This window comes from Polypterus senegalus, chromosome 2 (genome assembly GCF_016835505.1).
Source record: "Polypterus senegalus isolate Bchr_013 chromosome 2, ASM1683550v1, whole genome shotgun sequence".
Classification (NCBI taxonomy): Eukaryota; Metazoa; Chordata; class Cladistia; order Polypteriformes; family Polypteridae; genus Polypterus; species Polypterus senegalus.
This window is the reverse complement of record NC_053155.1, coordinates 266,740,113-266,754,512: the sequence shown is the minus strand read 5'-3', so window position 1 is coordinate 266,754,512 and position 14,400 is coordinate 266,740,113. Positions and strand designations below refer to the sequence as shown.

General features: G+C 36.8%; 1 protein-coding gene across 1 annotated transcript in view; it reads left to right on the top strand.

The window, feature by feature from the left end:
• The window catches only part of flt3 (fms related receptor tyrosine kinase 3), a 127,758-nt gene that overhangs the window by 102,835 nt on the left and 10,523 nt on the right, over window positions 1-14,400 (top strand). The window contains exons 18-23 of the mRNA XM_039745500.1: window positions 107-231; window positions 411-535; window positions 6,145-6,267; window positions 9,775-9,886; window positions 11,289-11,388; window positions 12,628-12,733. Of these exons, the coding sequence (XP_039601434.1) occupies window positions 107-231; window positions 411-535; window positions 6,145-6,267; window positions 9,775-9,886; window positions 11,289-11,388; window positions 12,628-12,733 (691 nt within the window). The remainder of the gene's footprint in view (window positions 1-106; window positions 232-410; window positions 536-6,144; window positions 6,268-9,774; window positions 9,887-11,288; window positions 11,389-12,627; window positions 12,734-14,400) is intronic.

The following is a 14,400-nucleotide window of genomic DNA, read 5'->3' as shown; positions in this document are numbered from 1 at the left end:
GTTTCAGAAAAGAAACAATTGATGAATTTCAAAAAATTGATTATTATTGTTCTACAATTCAAAAGAAACATAGAATTCAGACTATTGTTTTATGTTGTTCTTTTAGCAACGGAAACTTTCAGCATGATGGCTCATATATTCCGATGCACCCTATAAACATGGTTAAGACTTTAGAAGGAGAAAGAGAAACACTTCTGAATACTTCAAACTTTGAAGACTGTAAAACATTTCGTAAGGCTTGCTTTATTTTGTTCTGTCATTTTGTTGCTGACATCATTTTGTTTGTATTAACTTGTGCAATATCATGAAAAACCAATAGAAAACTTGGAAATAATTTTTTAGCCTTTTCTAATACACTTGAAATGGCTAAAATGAGTATATAATTATGGGTTTTGTTTTGTTGTTTGTAGATGGATGCGATTATAAGAATGTCCAAATATATCAAGAAAGAGAATTACAGGTGCTTACATTTGAAGATCTATTGAGCTTTTCCCATCAGGTTGCTAAAGGGATGGAATTTCTGACATCAAAAAATGTAAGAAAAAAAAGTTTTGAATTTGCTCATAGATGCTGATAGAAAATGAATAAGTATTTTGGATTAAAAATGGACTCAAGTGGTTTTCCTAAATTAAGTGCAAGATTCTTTGAGTCAGAGAGACAGAGAGGTTGTGCATGACATGAAATGAGAAGTTACAAAGTAGGGAAACCAAAGACCTACACAGTCAAGGTGTATAAAGTAGTGGCCAGTTTTTTGTTTGTTAGGTGCATATGTATATAATGCCAAAACCACCTATGGCAAAAGCCATGTCTGTCTGTACGTCTATATGAAACAACTCCGCTCCCATTGTACCGATTTCTGTTGAAATCAACAGAAGGAAATTAGACTGGAGTGTTACATTTTTGTTGAGATATCTCAAGCAGTGCACTGCACACATTTTTGAAATTTCAAAATCTTCTATTGAAAAGCATTGGTAAATTTGTGAATTCATTAATCTTAAAAGAGTGAACCCTTTATTGTGAATTCAACTATGGATTAGTTTACTGTTTCAGTTTTATCTTGAGAGCAGTTACTCCAACTTTTATATTTTTCAATTTGTTGTTGTTTACTCATTCGACAGTTGCTCCTGACTTCAAAATAGTGAAACACCTGCCGTTGCCCATTCTGAACCAACTTAACTCCGCTGCAGGACACAGAATAGGGAGGGATCAGATATAGGCAGGAGTGTAAAACTGAGTATTACCATACAAGAAAGGTACTACAATAGATGCGATTGATTGATTTATTCAATTCACCAGTAATGATGTCCTTATTTACTCCATATTGTAGTAAGGATAATGTTTATTCATCTACAAGGTAAATAAAGCCCCTTACTGTGCCAGAACACAGACATAGGTCTTGTTATATGCTAATAGTCTGGCTTCTGCCTTTACCCCATCCCATTCTTGTCTCTGTGGCTGCACAGCATCTTGCTTAAAACTCAGTCCCAACACCTCACTTCCCCTGCACCTTGAAATTGAAGTGGGTAAGTGATATTGTCCTCATGGCAGTAAATGTAAAAAATAAAAGCAGCTTAACTTGTGTAGAAATGAAATCCTTTTTGTCTTTGTTTTCTTTTTTTTTTTTTATTTGGTTTCTGGGCCACCGTACTTTATGCTTCAGTCACTAAACTTGTATTCAACATTTCCGCTACACTAAAAACAAGCTTATGGATACATCAACTAAAGATCTTAACAATTCAATATCTCCTTGACACTGTAATGCATCAGCAAAGTACCTCAAAGATCTGCAATCTATGAAGTTCAAATGCAGCTAACAGTTTTAGCTTGAGACTTCAGCATAGCGTTTAAATCTTCATCAAGCACTTCTGTGGAACATGTTTATGTTTTCAGCAATTTGAACTAACAATTAGCCACAAGCCCTCCACATCCAACAACAAGTCATAATAGCAAATGAATCTTGTCATCACTTGACTTGGAATCTGCTGCTTTTGAAAGCAATTTCAGCCACATTATGTTGTAAAATGGTGACATCCTAATTTATTCACACTACACTACTAGAATATGTACAATCTATTATCACTGTTATCTTTAATTATGGTTAATCTTTAGAAAAATATGTAACAACATTGTCATAACAATCTCTTTCATAAAGTGACTACAAAAATGTAAAAAGGCTCCAACCTTCAAAGACCGCTAACCAAGTCTCTGAACACACCACAATGTTAAGGCCATACATATGTTTTCTTACTTGTTCGTTTTTATTTTGTTGGATACTTTATTATTTCTATTTTCTTGTTTATCTTGCTGAGCACCACATAGCATTACATTGTCATTTGTGCCAACCCCTGGAGGCAGCTTTTTTTTACAGTCACACAAAACCATAGACTTACTGTAAAACGTTTTTTCTGCAGTGAGGCAAGTCAATATAATAATTAAAAATTGACCTATATATTTTTAAGTAGAACATCTCTGTTATGGAGCAGTTCATAAAGGCCCTTTTGAAAGTAGCATTCCAGCTCGGCCTCTTATCAACAGATGTACACTCACTGAACAAATTATTAGGAACATCTGTACACCTGCTTATCCATGCAATTATCTAATCAGCCAATCATGTTTCAGCAGTGAAATACATAACATCACTCAGATACAGATGACAAGTTTCAGTTAATGTTAAAATCATATACCAAAATGGGACAAAAAATGTGATTTTAGTCATTTCAATTATTGGTGCCAGACAGGCTGCTTTGAGTATTTCTGTAAATCCTGATCTCCTAGAGCATTATCGGGCAACCGGTGTGCCGCGGAATTTTCTAGGGGCGCCGCAAAAACTTTTGTAAAATATTTAAAATTCCTAGTGTTTTTGAACTTTTGGTTGATTAAAAAGATAATATTTAAAAAATATATTTTATGTTGGAAAAACAGATAACTGAACACTTACGGAAATTAAGTCTAAGAAACGCGAGAGATTTCAAATGATCGACAAAGAAATGCGCGTCTGTCTTTCGAAAATTGATCCTCGCATCAATCTCATATGTGCTGAAAAACAATCTGAACATTCACATTAATTAAATTTAAGATTTATCCTTTGATTCCTTTATTAATAAAATGTCTTTCAAACTTGTAAAATTAACTGTTTTTATTGGCGATTGTCCATAGATTGTGTCGTCACGACTTTATTTATGGGCAGTCCCTCAGGTGCGCCGCGAAAGAAAATTTTTGGACTTAGTGCGCCGCAACTTGAAAAAGGTTGCCTTTCACTGTCCTAGAGTCTTCTGCAGACTGAAATGCCTTATTGTTCAGAGAGGTCAGAGGGGAATGGCCAGACTGGTTTGAGCTGATGGAAAGGCTAATCAAGAGTGATTTGTCCGGAGTCCAGAGGCTCCCAGAAGAGAAGTGGGAGCATGGAGCTGGACCCACACCGTCCCATCTCACTGCAAGACAGTACTCTAGATTTGAATGTTGAGAGGAAAAGTGCCCTTGGATCTTTTCCAGTGAAACAAAAATATTAGCTGTGGACATTCTTAGGAAGAATGGCTGTCACTCTTCTGTTGCTTTTTCATTGGTGGCTGGCTCTTGACAATGTGGAGTGGCAATACTTTTACTTGATAATATTCAGGCAAAAGCTCTGGGCAGTGGATGTGATGAATTTGGGAGATTTCAGTATATGTACAGATTCTGATTTGGGGAACTGTGGTGAAACCTATATAATTTGGCAGATTAAAAGGTGTTTGGGAGTTGGAAATGATGTCATTGGTGTTACAATCTGTCAATCACTAGTTCTAGAGACAGAGAGGATGAGAAAAAGCATTAGGCAACAGAGCCAACACCTGGGTGGGAGTGTAAATACATTTACATGAGCCTTGGAGTTGTCTCCTAAGCACACTTGTGCTCCAATATATTAGTTGTGATCCCCAACATTTTACAAAGTGTCCTTTCTCCTCCCTTTACGGCAAATTTTAAAATTGGAGGGCTATGGGATTGTTAGAACGGATACATATGTATGTATCTCTCCTCTACCTGACATGTCTTCAACCCATCTCAAAGAACCCATCCCACCCTGTGTTTATCACAGATCCAGGCTTGACAGATTCATTTAGACTGCTTCATTGCTTGTGTCATAAATCTAAATAATGAATCAATTATATTTTATTTCTCAGTCACTGGTCTCTCACCTTACTGGCATAAGCTCATCTTCATATCAGATCACCATCCAGTTTTAGCTCACACTTATCTCTGGGTCATTCTTGGGCAGTATGAGTTACTCTAATTTCTCTTTGTTATACAAACTGAATATTGCAAAAATGCTGACTATGATTTGCTATTTATAATGATACCAGTAATGGCACACTGCACGATAACGCGGAGCGAATTCACTCGACTTGAGCATTCCTAGTTTTCTTCCTCTTTCTCTGTACGTTTAGCATTCGTTTGCTCAGAGGTTGATGTGCTTGCTGCTTCCTGGGCAGCTCTTCTTTTCTCCACCCTAGCGGTCTCCTTCTTCCCTTCTTTCGTCGGCATCTCTTCGCATTAAAACCAATTAAGGCAGTATTTTTGTTGCAGTTAGTACGTTTTTGTTACAATTAGTAAGTTTTAAAATTTTTTTTACTTAAGCTGGCACTTAAGTCTTCGATCTACCTTCAAGAATGATTTAAGATAAAAAAGATGTAGGGGAAGTGACAATGAAGGGATGAGAACGGCGCCCGTATGCATGTGCCGCACGGCCGCCCTGCTGGCTGCTGCAGAGAGTTGATTGTAGAATAAAATAAAATAAAAAGCGGAATAACCTTGGAGTTCAATCATCACCACGAAAGCGGATACTATACGTCACGTAGTATATGTGTTCCAAATTTCAGGTCAATAGTTGAAACGGTTTGCGAGTTACAGGTGATTTAAAATTCTGGACAGACAAACAAACAGCCACGGTGGCGTATTATATATAAAGATAATTATAATTTTTTCAGTAATTGACTTTATTAATAAACAAAAATATACTGGCACCCCTCTTGGTGACAAAGAGACAAATGAAGGAATGCTGAATTAGGAAATGAATGCTTTTATACTATGACCCTTCAAAAAGAAGAGAAGGGTTGTATTTACGTGAAAACAGAAAACTGCAAAGATAGAAAATGCAAATTTTAGTACATGTAATTGGAGAGAACCAGGAGTGATAGGCAAAGTGTAGCAAATGATGCAGACAGAGAAAATTAAGAGATAATGTCTGATAAGAGTGACTTCTTTTTTTTAATCTTTATTTCGCTTTATACAATTTCATCCATCCATCCATTTTCTAACCCGCTGAATCCGAACACAGGGTCACGGGGGTCTGCTGGAGCCAATCCCAGCCAACACAGGGCACAAGGCAGGAACCAATCCTGGGCAGGGTGCCAACCCACCGCAGGACACACACAAACACCAAGCACACACTAGGGCCAATTTAGAATTGCCAATCCACCTAACCCGCATGTCTTTGGATTGTGGGAGGAAACCGGAGCACCCGGAGGAAACCCACGCAGACACGGGGAGAACATGCAAACTCCATGCAGGGAGGACCCGGGAAGCGAACCCGGGTCTCCTAACTGCGAGGCAGCAGCACTACCACTGCGCCACCGTGCCGCCCCACAATTTCATTTATTAGGAATTTGTTTGTTTTTGCATACCCCTTGGGGTCAGCCATTGTACAGCACCCCTCGAGCAATTGCAGGTAAGGGTCTTGCTCATGGGCCCAGCAGACTACGGTCTCTTTTGGTTGTAATGGGGAGCTGAACTGCCAACCTTCTGGATACCAGGACAGACCCTTAGCCTCAGAGGCATCATTACTGCGTCTGAGAGGTCTGCCTTATAAACTGACTTATTTATGTATTTTTTAAAGTTTTACAATAGCACCAAACAAATAAAAATGGCAGACCCTAAATTCACTTGTCATTATAAGTAATTTTTCTGTACCATACTATATATGCCATTGTAATGCATAAATGTACTTCATTGGGAAAGGTCAAATAAAAAAAAGTAGGAGCATCTGTTTTATGACAATAATGCATACCGTGTGAAAATATAGAAAAAAATTTGAAAAATAATTATGCACAACATAACCCCAAGTTTAAAAAAACATTAAAATATTAATATAATTTTTTTCTTGCTTTGCAGTGTATCCACAGGGACCTGGCTGCAAGGAATGTTTTGGTCACCCATGGAAAGACTGCAAAAATTGCTGATTTTGGACTGGCACGTGACATCATGAATGATTCCAACTATGTTGTGAAAGGCAATGTAAGTGCCAACACGATATGTTACAATAATAAATAGTTCTGTGTTTAGTTTGGTGTCCAGTGGCTGTATCTGGTTTCCATGTTCCCCCATTTGTACCATAACACTCACAGTCAACAGGAGAGGTGTCTGCTACTTTTTAATTATTTGCCTTGTGATGTCCTCTTCTAGGTGGCTCACTCCAAACCCCATCCTCTTCCCCAATTAATATCATAAACCAGACGTCTGCACATAAAATATCAGTGTCCTGTTTATTCATTCCTCTATTTCAAAACCATTCAAGGCAATTTGTAGTTCATCACTCCACTGTCAAAAAGTATAATCTACAAACAAATAATATTCAAAATACTGGTAATCCAGGTGCCGATTATGCCACCAAATTCAGCCAAAGCACAGGCTGAAAAATGCTTGAAGAAGTCTCCAAGAACTCCAAGAAAACATCCAGACATTTACAAGTATAGACAATGTCAAAGTGCACGAGTCACAACTTTGCCCTACATGCAAGCTCAATAAAGAAGAAGTCTCTGCTTCCAATGAAGATGAATCGGTGCCCAACTGAAGTTTACCAGACAATACCTGGAGAACAATAGAACTAGTGGAACAATGTGCTCTGGCCAGATGAGGCAAAGGGAGAGCTGTTTGACCACAATGCTAGATGCCTTTGAATAAAAGAACCCCATGCCAACTGTAAAGCACAGATTGTGGAGCATAGGAATTTTGAGCTGGCTTTCTAATTCAGGGTCTAGCAAGTTATCCATTGCAGAGTCAGCTGTGAATTAAACATTGCAATAGACAGTACTTGAGGTGAATGTGTAGACAAGTAGACCTTGAAACAAAACAATGGCCCAAACACTAAAGCAAATCCAGAAAAGAATGGCTTAAAATGAAATAGAGGAGTATGAAATGTCCATGTCAAAGCTTAGATCTACGTGCTGTGGGGTGATCTTAAAGCAGGTAGTACATGCAAAAAAGTTCACTAACATCAGAAAGTTCAAAATCCTGTAGACCTAAGCAGAAGTTGGTGAATAGTTTTTAAAGTTGCTGCAGAAGACTGATGTACAGTTACAAGAACTCAAAAAAGATGTTTTCTCTGCCAAACAAGGCAGTACCAATCTCTAAATAACACAAAAGAAGCGTAAGAGAAATGAAAAATATTAATTAATTAACAAAAATAAACAAGTGTAGGTGAAACACTAAAATAAAAAAGAAAAACAAACAAAAAAAAAATCCAATGGACCTTGTATTACAATAGCAAGCCCATGACTGACCAGTAGAATGGATGGTCTATTTTCATACAAAAATTTCAAAGCACACTCCTTCCTATCCCACTCCCTTGTTTCACTCTGCCATCCTTGTTAGCATACTGCTCAGTAGGAGCTTTTAAGCCCCATCCAGTAACCATTTTTTGGTTGACATTCCTGACCAATTCCAGTGTCAAGAATGCACACCAGAATTCTTGGGGCTGTCCTCTCCATGTGTCCTGCAGTTCTGAACCCCAATCTGGTAGATGTCTGGCTACCATAGTATGTAGCAGAGGCCAATGTGTAACAGCAATATGTCTCTGTGCTGCCATCTATTGGTGTGGGAGGTTTTTGCATTTGTACACAATGCAATCTCACAACCCACCAACAAAAAACTACAAACATTTGCAGTCATGGCTTTCCTGCCAGTATAAGTACGAAATGGCAACTTACTTATAGCAGAGTCAGACGTAATATTATGTATGTCACAACCAATGTTGCAATATATTGAATAAAGCTATGCGTAGGGCAAAATTCTGATTATTGTACAAAAAACCCCCCACTGATTATCAGTTTTTTTTTTTGGAATTAAAAATTAAAGTGAGGAGCCAAGTAGTGACTGACTGACAACTCTAATTGTGCTCCATGTGCATATTCATCAATGTTCAGCTCTAGACACTGCCTTGTGCTCAGGGATGCCAGGATATACTTTGGATCCCAAGACCCTGAATTGTATAAAGTGGGTACAGTAATGGGGTGAGCATAAGCACAATTAAAGAATCAGCCGTGACCTGGATTGGGTACCAGTCTGTTGCAGGGCACACTAAAATGGATGCCCATAGTCATTCAAACAAATTTAACTTAGAGACATTTAATCAAACTAGCATGGCTGTCGGATTATAGGAGGGAACCTGGAGACCCACACAGAAATGAGGAGAACATAGAAGCTCCACACTAATTATTTTAACTGAAAGTATAACTTACATCACACTTTATTATTTAATATTATGATTATATACATTTTTAAGATTAGATTGTATAGCAACCATAAAAATTTTAGTTACAGTGGTGTATGCAAATACTTTACAGTGGAACCTCGGTTCACAAACATCTCTGAACACATACAAATCGGGTTACGACCAAAAAAGTCTGCCAAACTTTTGCGTCTGTTCACGACCAGACACTTGGTATATGAACAAGCCAGTTTCCCTTTCGCTTTGTGCATGCCGATGATTTCCGCACGTGTTCAGTCTCTCCCTGTGCATTCCCTGTGCAGTGAGCGAGAGAGAGAAAGAGAGAGAGAGAGAGAGAAAGACACACACACAGAGAGAGAGAGAGAGAGAGAGAGAGAGAGAGAGAGTGGGCTGACCGCATAAGGCCAAAAAGGCAGTTAAAGAATGCACCGGGCTTGTTTTTAAAGAGACTGATTTGAGCATTATTTTAACCTCGTTGTATTTAATGAAGACTTTTTTCTATTGGATTTTAACCTCCACTTCACTTCTCTTTACAGCGAACGGTTCGTAGAGTGCATTGTTGCAATGTTAATTTTCTTGGTTGTTTATTAAAGTACAGATTTTTCAAATGTTCATTTTTTCCCTGTGCTTAAAACTCATTAAAAAAAGTGTTTTTAGCGAGCGGTTTGTAGTGCTATAGCGTTTTTATTTTAGTTTACTATTACACTGTGCATTCTATGGTATAATTAACTATATTTGTGCTTAAAAATTTTTAAAAAAATATATTTACATACAGTTTGTATGGTCTGGAACGGATTAATTGTATTTACATACAATCCTATGGGGGAAATTACTTCGGGACACAACCAAATTGGGTTATGACCAGAGTTTTGGAACGAATTACGGTCGTGACCCGAGTTTCCACTGTAATGACATTTATCAGCATTGCATTTAGAGTGAAAGTTTTGCAGCATCAGAATCCACATACTGAGATTAACAACACAAATCCACACAGCACAGATGCTTAATGCATAGTGTAGACACAGATAGCCTAGTGAATGAGCTTATTTATTTTACAAACAGGTAATTGCAGTAGTAATTAGTCATTGTGTTGTCAGTTGTACAGTGTACATTGAAATTATTAATTGCATGTTCAACCTGCATGGTCACCTCTCTCTCTGTTGCCATGATAAACAAGAATGTATTAACATGAATATATGAACAATTCACACTTGAGTTTCCTTTACTTACTATTAAAGCATAAGTTTAATGAAAAGCTGTCTCTGAGAGGAAATCGATCATTGTTTTTTTTGTAGGCCCGGCTACCTGTGAAGTGGATGCCCCCAGAAAGCTTGTTTGAGGGCGTGTACACATTTCAGAGTGATGTCTGGTCATACGGCATACTGCTGTGGGAAATATTCTCTCTTGGTACATTTTGCTTGTTTAATAACCTTCCCGACTTATCTCTGTATAGTGTAGAGTGCTTGCTATAAGAGTAAGAGCTTGTGGTTATTATCTAAGATTAAAAGGTCCTTTCTGGTGTGGCTCTCATCTAAGATTAATATGTTTCTTTAAGTTATGTAAAAATACAGATACAGCATCTAGAAATTATATATGATCACAAATGATTTTCTGATTTTTAACAAATTTATCACCACTTGGTTTATACTCAGTCATTGAATTTTTAAGGCATCATGTTTTTCTGATGGTGAGTTTATAAATTGATTTATCATAAAAGTAATAGGACTAGCTTGATTAATTTTTGTTAATACTCTGAAACTAGTTTTAAACAAGATTCAAATATGTTAAATATAAATATTTTTAAAATGAACAATATTTTATTAGCAGATCTAGACCTAATATGTAACCTAACTTCTGAAAGTTACTTCAGTTAAAGTTATCTTTTAAATAATACATAGAACAACATGAAACAGTTATTAGTCTGTTTAACAGCAAGAAAATAACTTATTTTTTCTTGCTAAAATTTACAGACAATTAATGAGCAATAAAAAATGTAATGCTTGCCTTGTAATAGAATTATGGCTACTAGTTCCAGTAGTTTTTTTTCAACCGGTTAGTTTCTTATTTAGAAACTAATTCTTATGGTTACTGTAACATGCAATGAGACGGCTTGCTTGTGCTCTTCTTCTGCCAGATCAGACAATACCCTCCACTTAGTATTTTTCTTCACTAAAAAAAAAATGAATACATTTATAACTTAAAACGTAATCTAAAATAATATTCCAGGAAAAACACACACACGCTCTCACCCCTTATTTATAAATTTTTTGCCTTGATCTCAAGGCCAAACCAGTCCATGAAAGTCTCCAGACTCATCAGAAGGGGGTGCACTATATTATATAAGCAGAATACCCTCTATTGTTATGCTTTGGAATGCAATTAAATCATTATTGCGTTTATAGCTTTTTTGAAAACTAACAAAAAGATGAAGTGGTAGCTCCGTAGTGAAAGATTTATGGTATCTGTAAGATTCCTGGTTCAAATCTCATTACTGCCAGAATGGATCCTACTCTGTTGGGCCCTTGAGCAAAGCAATTAACCTAAACATTTCTCCAGGGGTGCTGCACAATGGCTGACCCTGCACTCTGACCTCCAAATGTCATGTGAAAATACAGTTTCCTCTTGGGGTTTAACAAAGTATTTCACAACTAAAAAATGCTTGCTCAAATGATATTGTGGAATGTGAAAACTATTCTAACGACATCTGATAACTGTAAGCACTGCATTGAGTAAAACAATGTATCTACATTGAAAATTAGCAATCAATTTGTGATGGAGTTTTTAACATTTTTATAACAATTCCATACAGGTGTCAATCCCTATCCTGGAATTCAAGTAGATCAAAATTTCTATAAGCTTATACAAAATGGATTCAAAATGGACCAGCCCTTTTATGCTACTGAAAGAATGTAAGTGGGTCTTACAAGTATACAGTATTTTTAAATGACTGATAATTAAAAGCTGCTGATTATATTTGGTGTTAGAGAAATGTTCAGAACAATGTATGCTTCTAGCCTTTTTTATTGAAACTGAAAATATTTGTATTGTGTTTACCTTTGCCCTGAGAAGACATTTTATGTTGACAACTGCAAGAGAAGACATCTGAAAACCAAGGAGCATAAAAGAAAAAAAAAAGTTTAATCTTTGGATTATTTATATAACTTGATGATAAACACAGATGCAAGAATTAAAAGAAAAAAATGTGCAAGCTTTGGAAATGATAGATAGATAGATAGATAGATAGATAGATAGATAGATAGATAGATAGATAGATAGATAGATAGAATACACTATATGATAGATAGATAGATAGATAGATAGATAGATAGATAGATAGATAGATAGTCCAGGTGAAACTCTCCAATGATGCTTGAAATTAGATAGCACATGGCCGCAGGTTACAACTGCCCAAGCAGCACTTGTGTGTCATTTCTCAAAAGTCGAGGAGACAAGTTCATTAATTAAGCTATTAAAACAACACCAGGAAAGACTGCTTACATTGTTTTTGGATATTGGATATTTTAGTCATCCTTTTGAAGAATTAAGTTGAAATTCATAAAATTTTGCCTAATTTATAAATGGCACCAAGCAAAAGATGAGAAATGACATTTTATAAAGCATCTTGATACAGCTATAACAATAAATTATTTTGTATAATTATTCGTTAAACATTCTGCTACCGAGGGATGCATAAAGCTCTCTGATAACTATCCATATAACCTTTCATTTAAGAGTTTTTTTATGTTAAATTAGGCTATTAAATAAAACTGAAATAACAAAAATACTGTACTGCACTCTTTGACATTCTCTTTGTAAGGCTACACATTAATAACAGCAATTGGCACAAAAAATACACAAATAATATAAATGTTACGTTTTCATAACGACTGAAGAATAATTTAGTTTGTTCAGGAAGCTAAGTCTAGAGAAATGTTTTTAGCTTCATTCAAACATACTGTATGGCATGCTAAAGTAAAGTTCTTAACTTGCTGCACTTCTCTGACACATGTGGTGATTACATTGATTTATAATAGACATGCTTAAGTCTGCACAATCTACATGGTCAGAAATGACTATTTATATGATTTTATTTTTTTATATTGATTGTTAATTTCAGTTTTCAATGCCATTTGCTGTTTATATTTTAGCTACACTATGATGAAATCTTGTTGGGCACTTGAAGCAAGGAAAAGACCTGGATTTTCACATATTGTTTCTTTCATGGAAAGTGAGCTGATGGAAGCAGAAGAAGAAGTATGTGAATTCATTATAATATTATGATTGTTATTTGTTTACTACTGATTTATGTTTCTAGCTTTGCATCCCACACCAGGTTGTTGTCTTTTTTGAGTTTACATGATCTCCCTGTCTCTGCATGAGTTTTCCTCTGGGTGGTCTGTTTTTTCTCCAATATCCTCAAAAGGCGTGCTGGTTAGGTTTTTTGCTGATTCCAAATTGGCCCTGCGTGAGTGTCAGGGTAGTGGTGGTATGCGTGAGTTAACCCTATGTTGGATTTTTTACGCTAATCTACTATCAAGAACAAGGACTAAAAAGAAGGGCTAAAGTTCATACTGACAATGTATGGTAACTAGAACATAACAAACATAACAGTCTTAAACCTGCTTAATCCGGTTTGGGAATGTGGGGTGCTGAAGCCTTTCTTGGAAGCACTGAGCACAATGCAGGAGCCAAACCTGGATGAGGTACCTGTCCACACAGGGCCAGTTTGGAACTGTAACATAACTTAACAGACATTTATTTAACTCTTTGAGGGCTGAATATTTTTTCCAAAAAACTCAAGTATTGTGAAAATAACACATAGCGATGGTTTGACACATAAGTCAACATAAAAGTCTGTTGCTATGTGCTGTGGCTGCTGTTGGCGCATGTTTGGCATCTCTGGCGGCAGTGGGGCACCTCAATGGTCAGCAGGAATACACGATGGACCAGCTGCCTGGCTGTTTTCTCACAGCAGGTAGGTGGCAGTTGCACTGTGACGCAATCTGGTTTGTACCTCTTGTCATCATAAGTGGTGGCCCTCTGCTGTAGGCGTTTAGCACCACGATCAGCTGGGGACCGATCAGCCAATGCTGGTACCTCACTTTTGTTTTTGATCTTCATCTCCAGATCACTTGCATCAAACTTGGAGTCCGACAGGTCAGGGTCCTATTCAACGAAATAATGTAAAATGTCCATGGAGTATTTTGCTTTGCACATTCGCTTCAGTCTCTCGCCAGATGTTGGCACACACGTAGGGAATCGAAGTTAAACCAACAAAGCTATGTAACTTGCCTTCTAGCAAAGAGAGTCGAACTAAAGCGTAAAGGGTGAGTTTTGTTGCAGTTTACCGCTGATTACCGTCCTCTACTCCTGAATTTTGACAAAAGTCGACATCAGCCCTGAAAGAGTTAAGGACATGAGTGGAAAATTGTAGTAACCAGAAGAAATACTGTACATACAGTACCTCCAATTTATGTTCTTTGTAAATCACTGAACACTAAAAGAATTTTTCTAATGACTGGCTAGCAAACATCATTCCTTACATAAAAAAGACAATCAGGCCAGTATTAATAACAATAGACGCTTTATCTAGCATCATAGAGACATTAATATGAAGAAGTATTGCCAATTATTACAGTCAACATGGGTTTAGATAGAAGATCAAATTTCATTTATATACTGGAATTTTATGACAAAGCAAGAAAGCATTAAATTATGGGGATGCAAATGATATTTATATTCATTGTAAAAAAGCTTTTTAATCGTGAACTACATAAAAATCCAGTGATCAAATTAACAAACATGGGAATTTAAGGTAATAGTATGAGGCTGGGTCTAAAACTGGATTAAACGCAGGAGGTAACAAGTTTGTTAGGCGGTGTTAAAAGGGGGATCCCTCATGGATCAGTGCTGTGGCTACC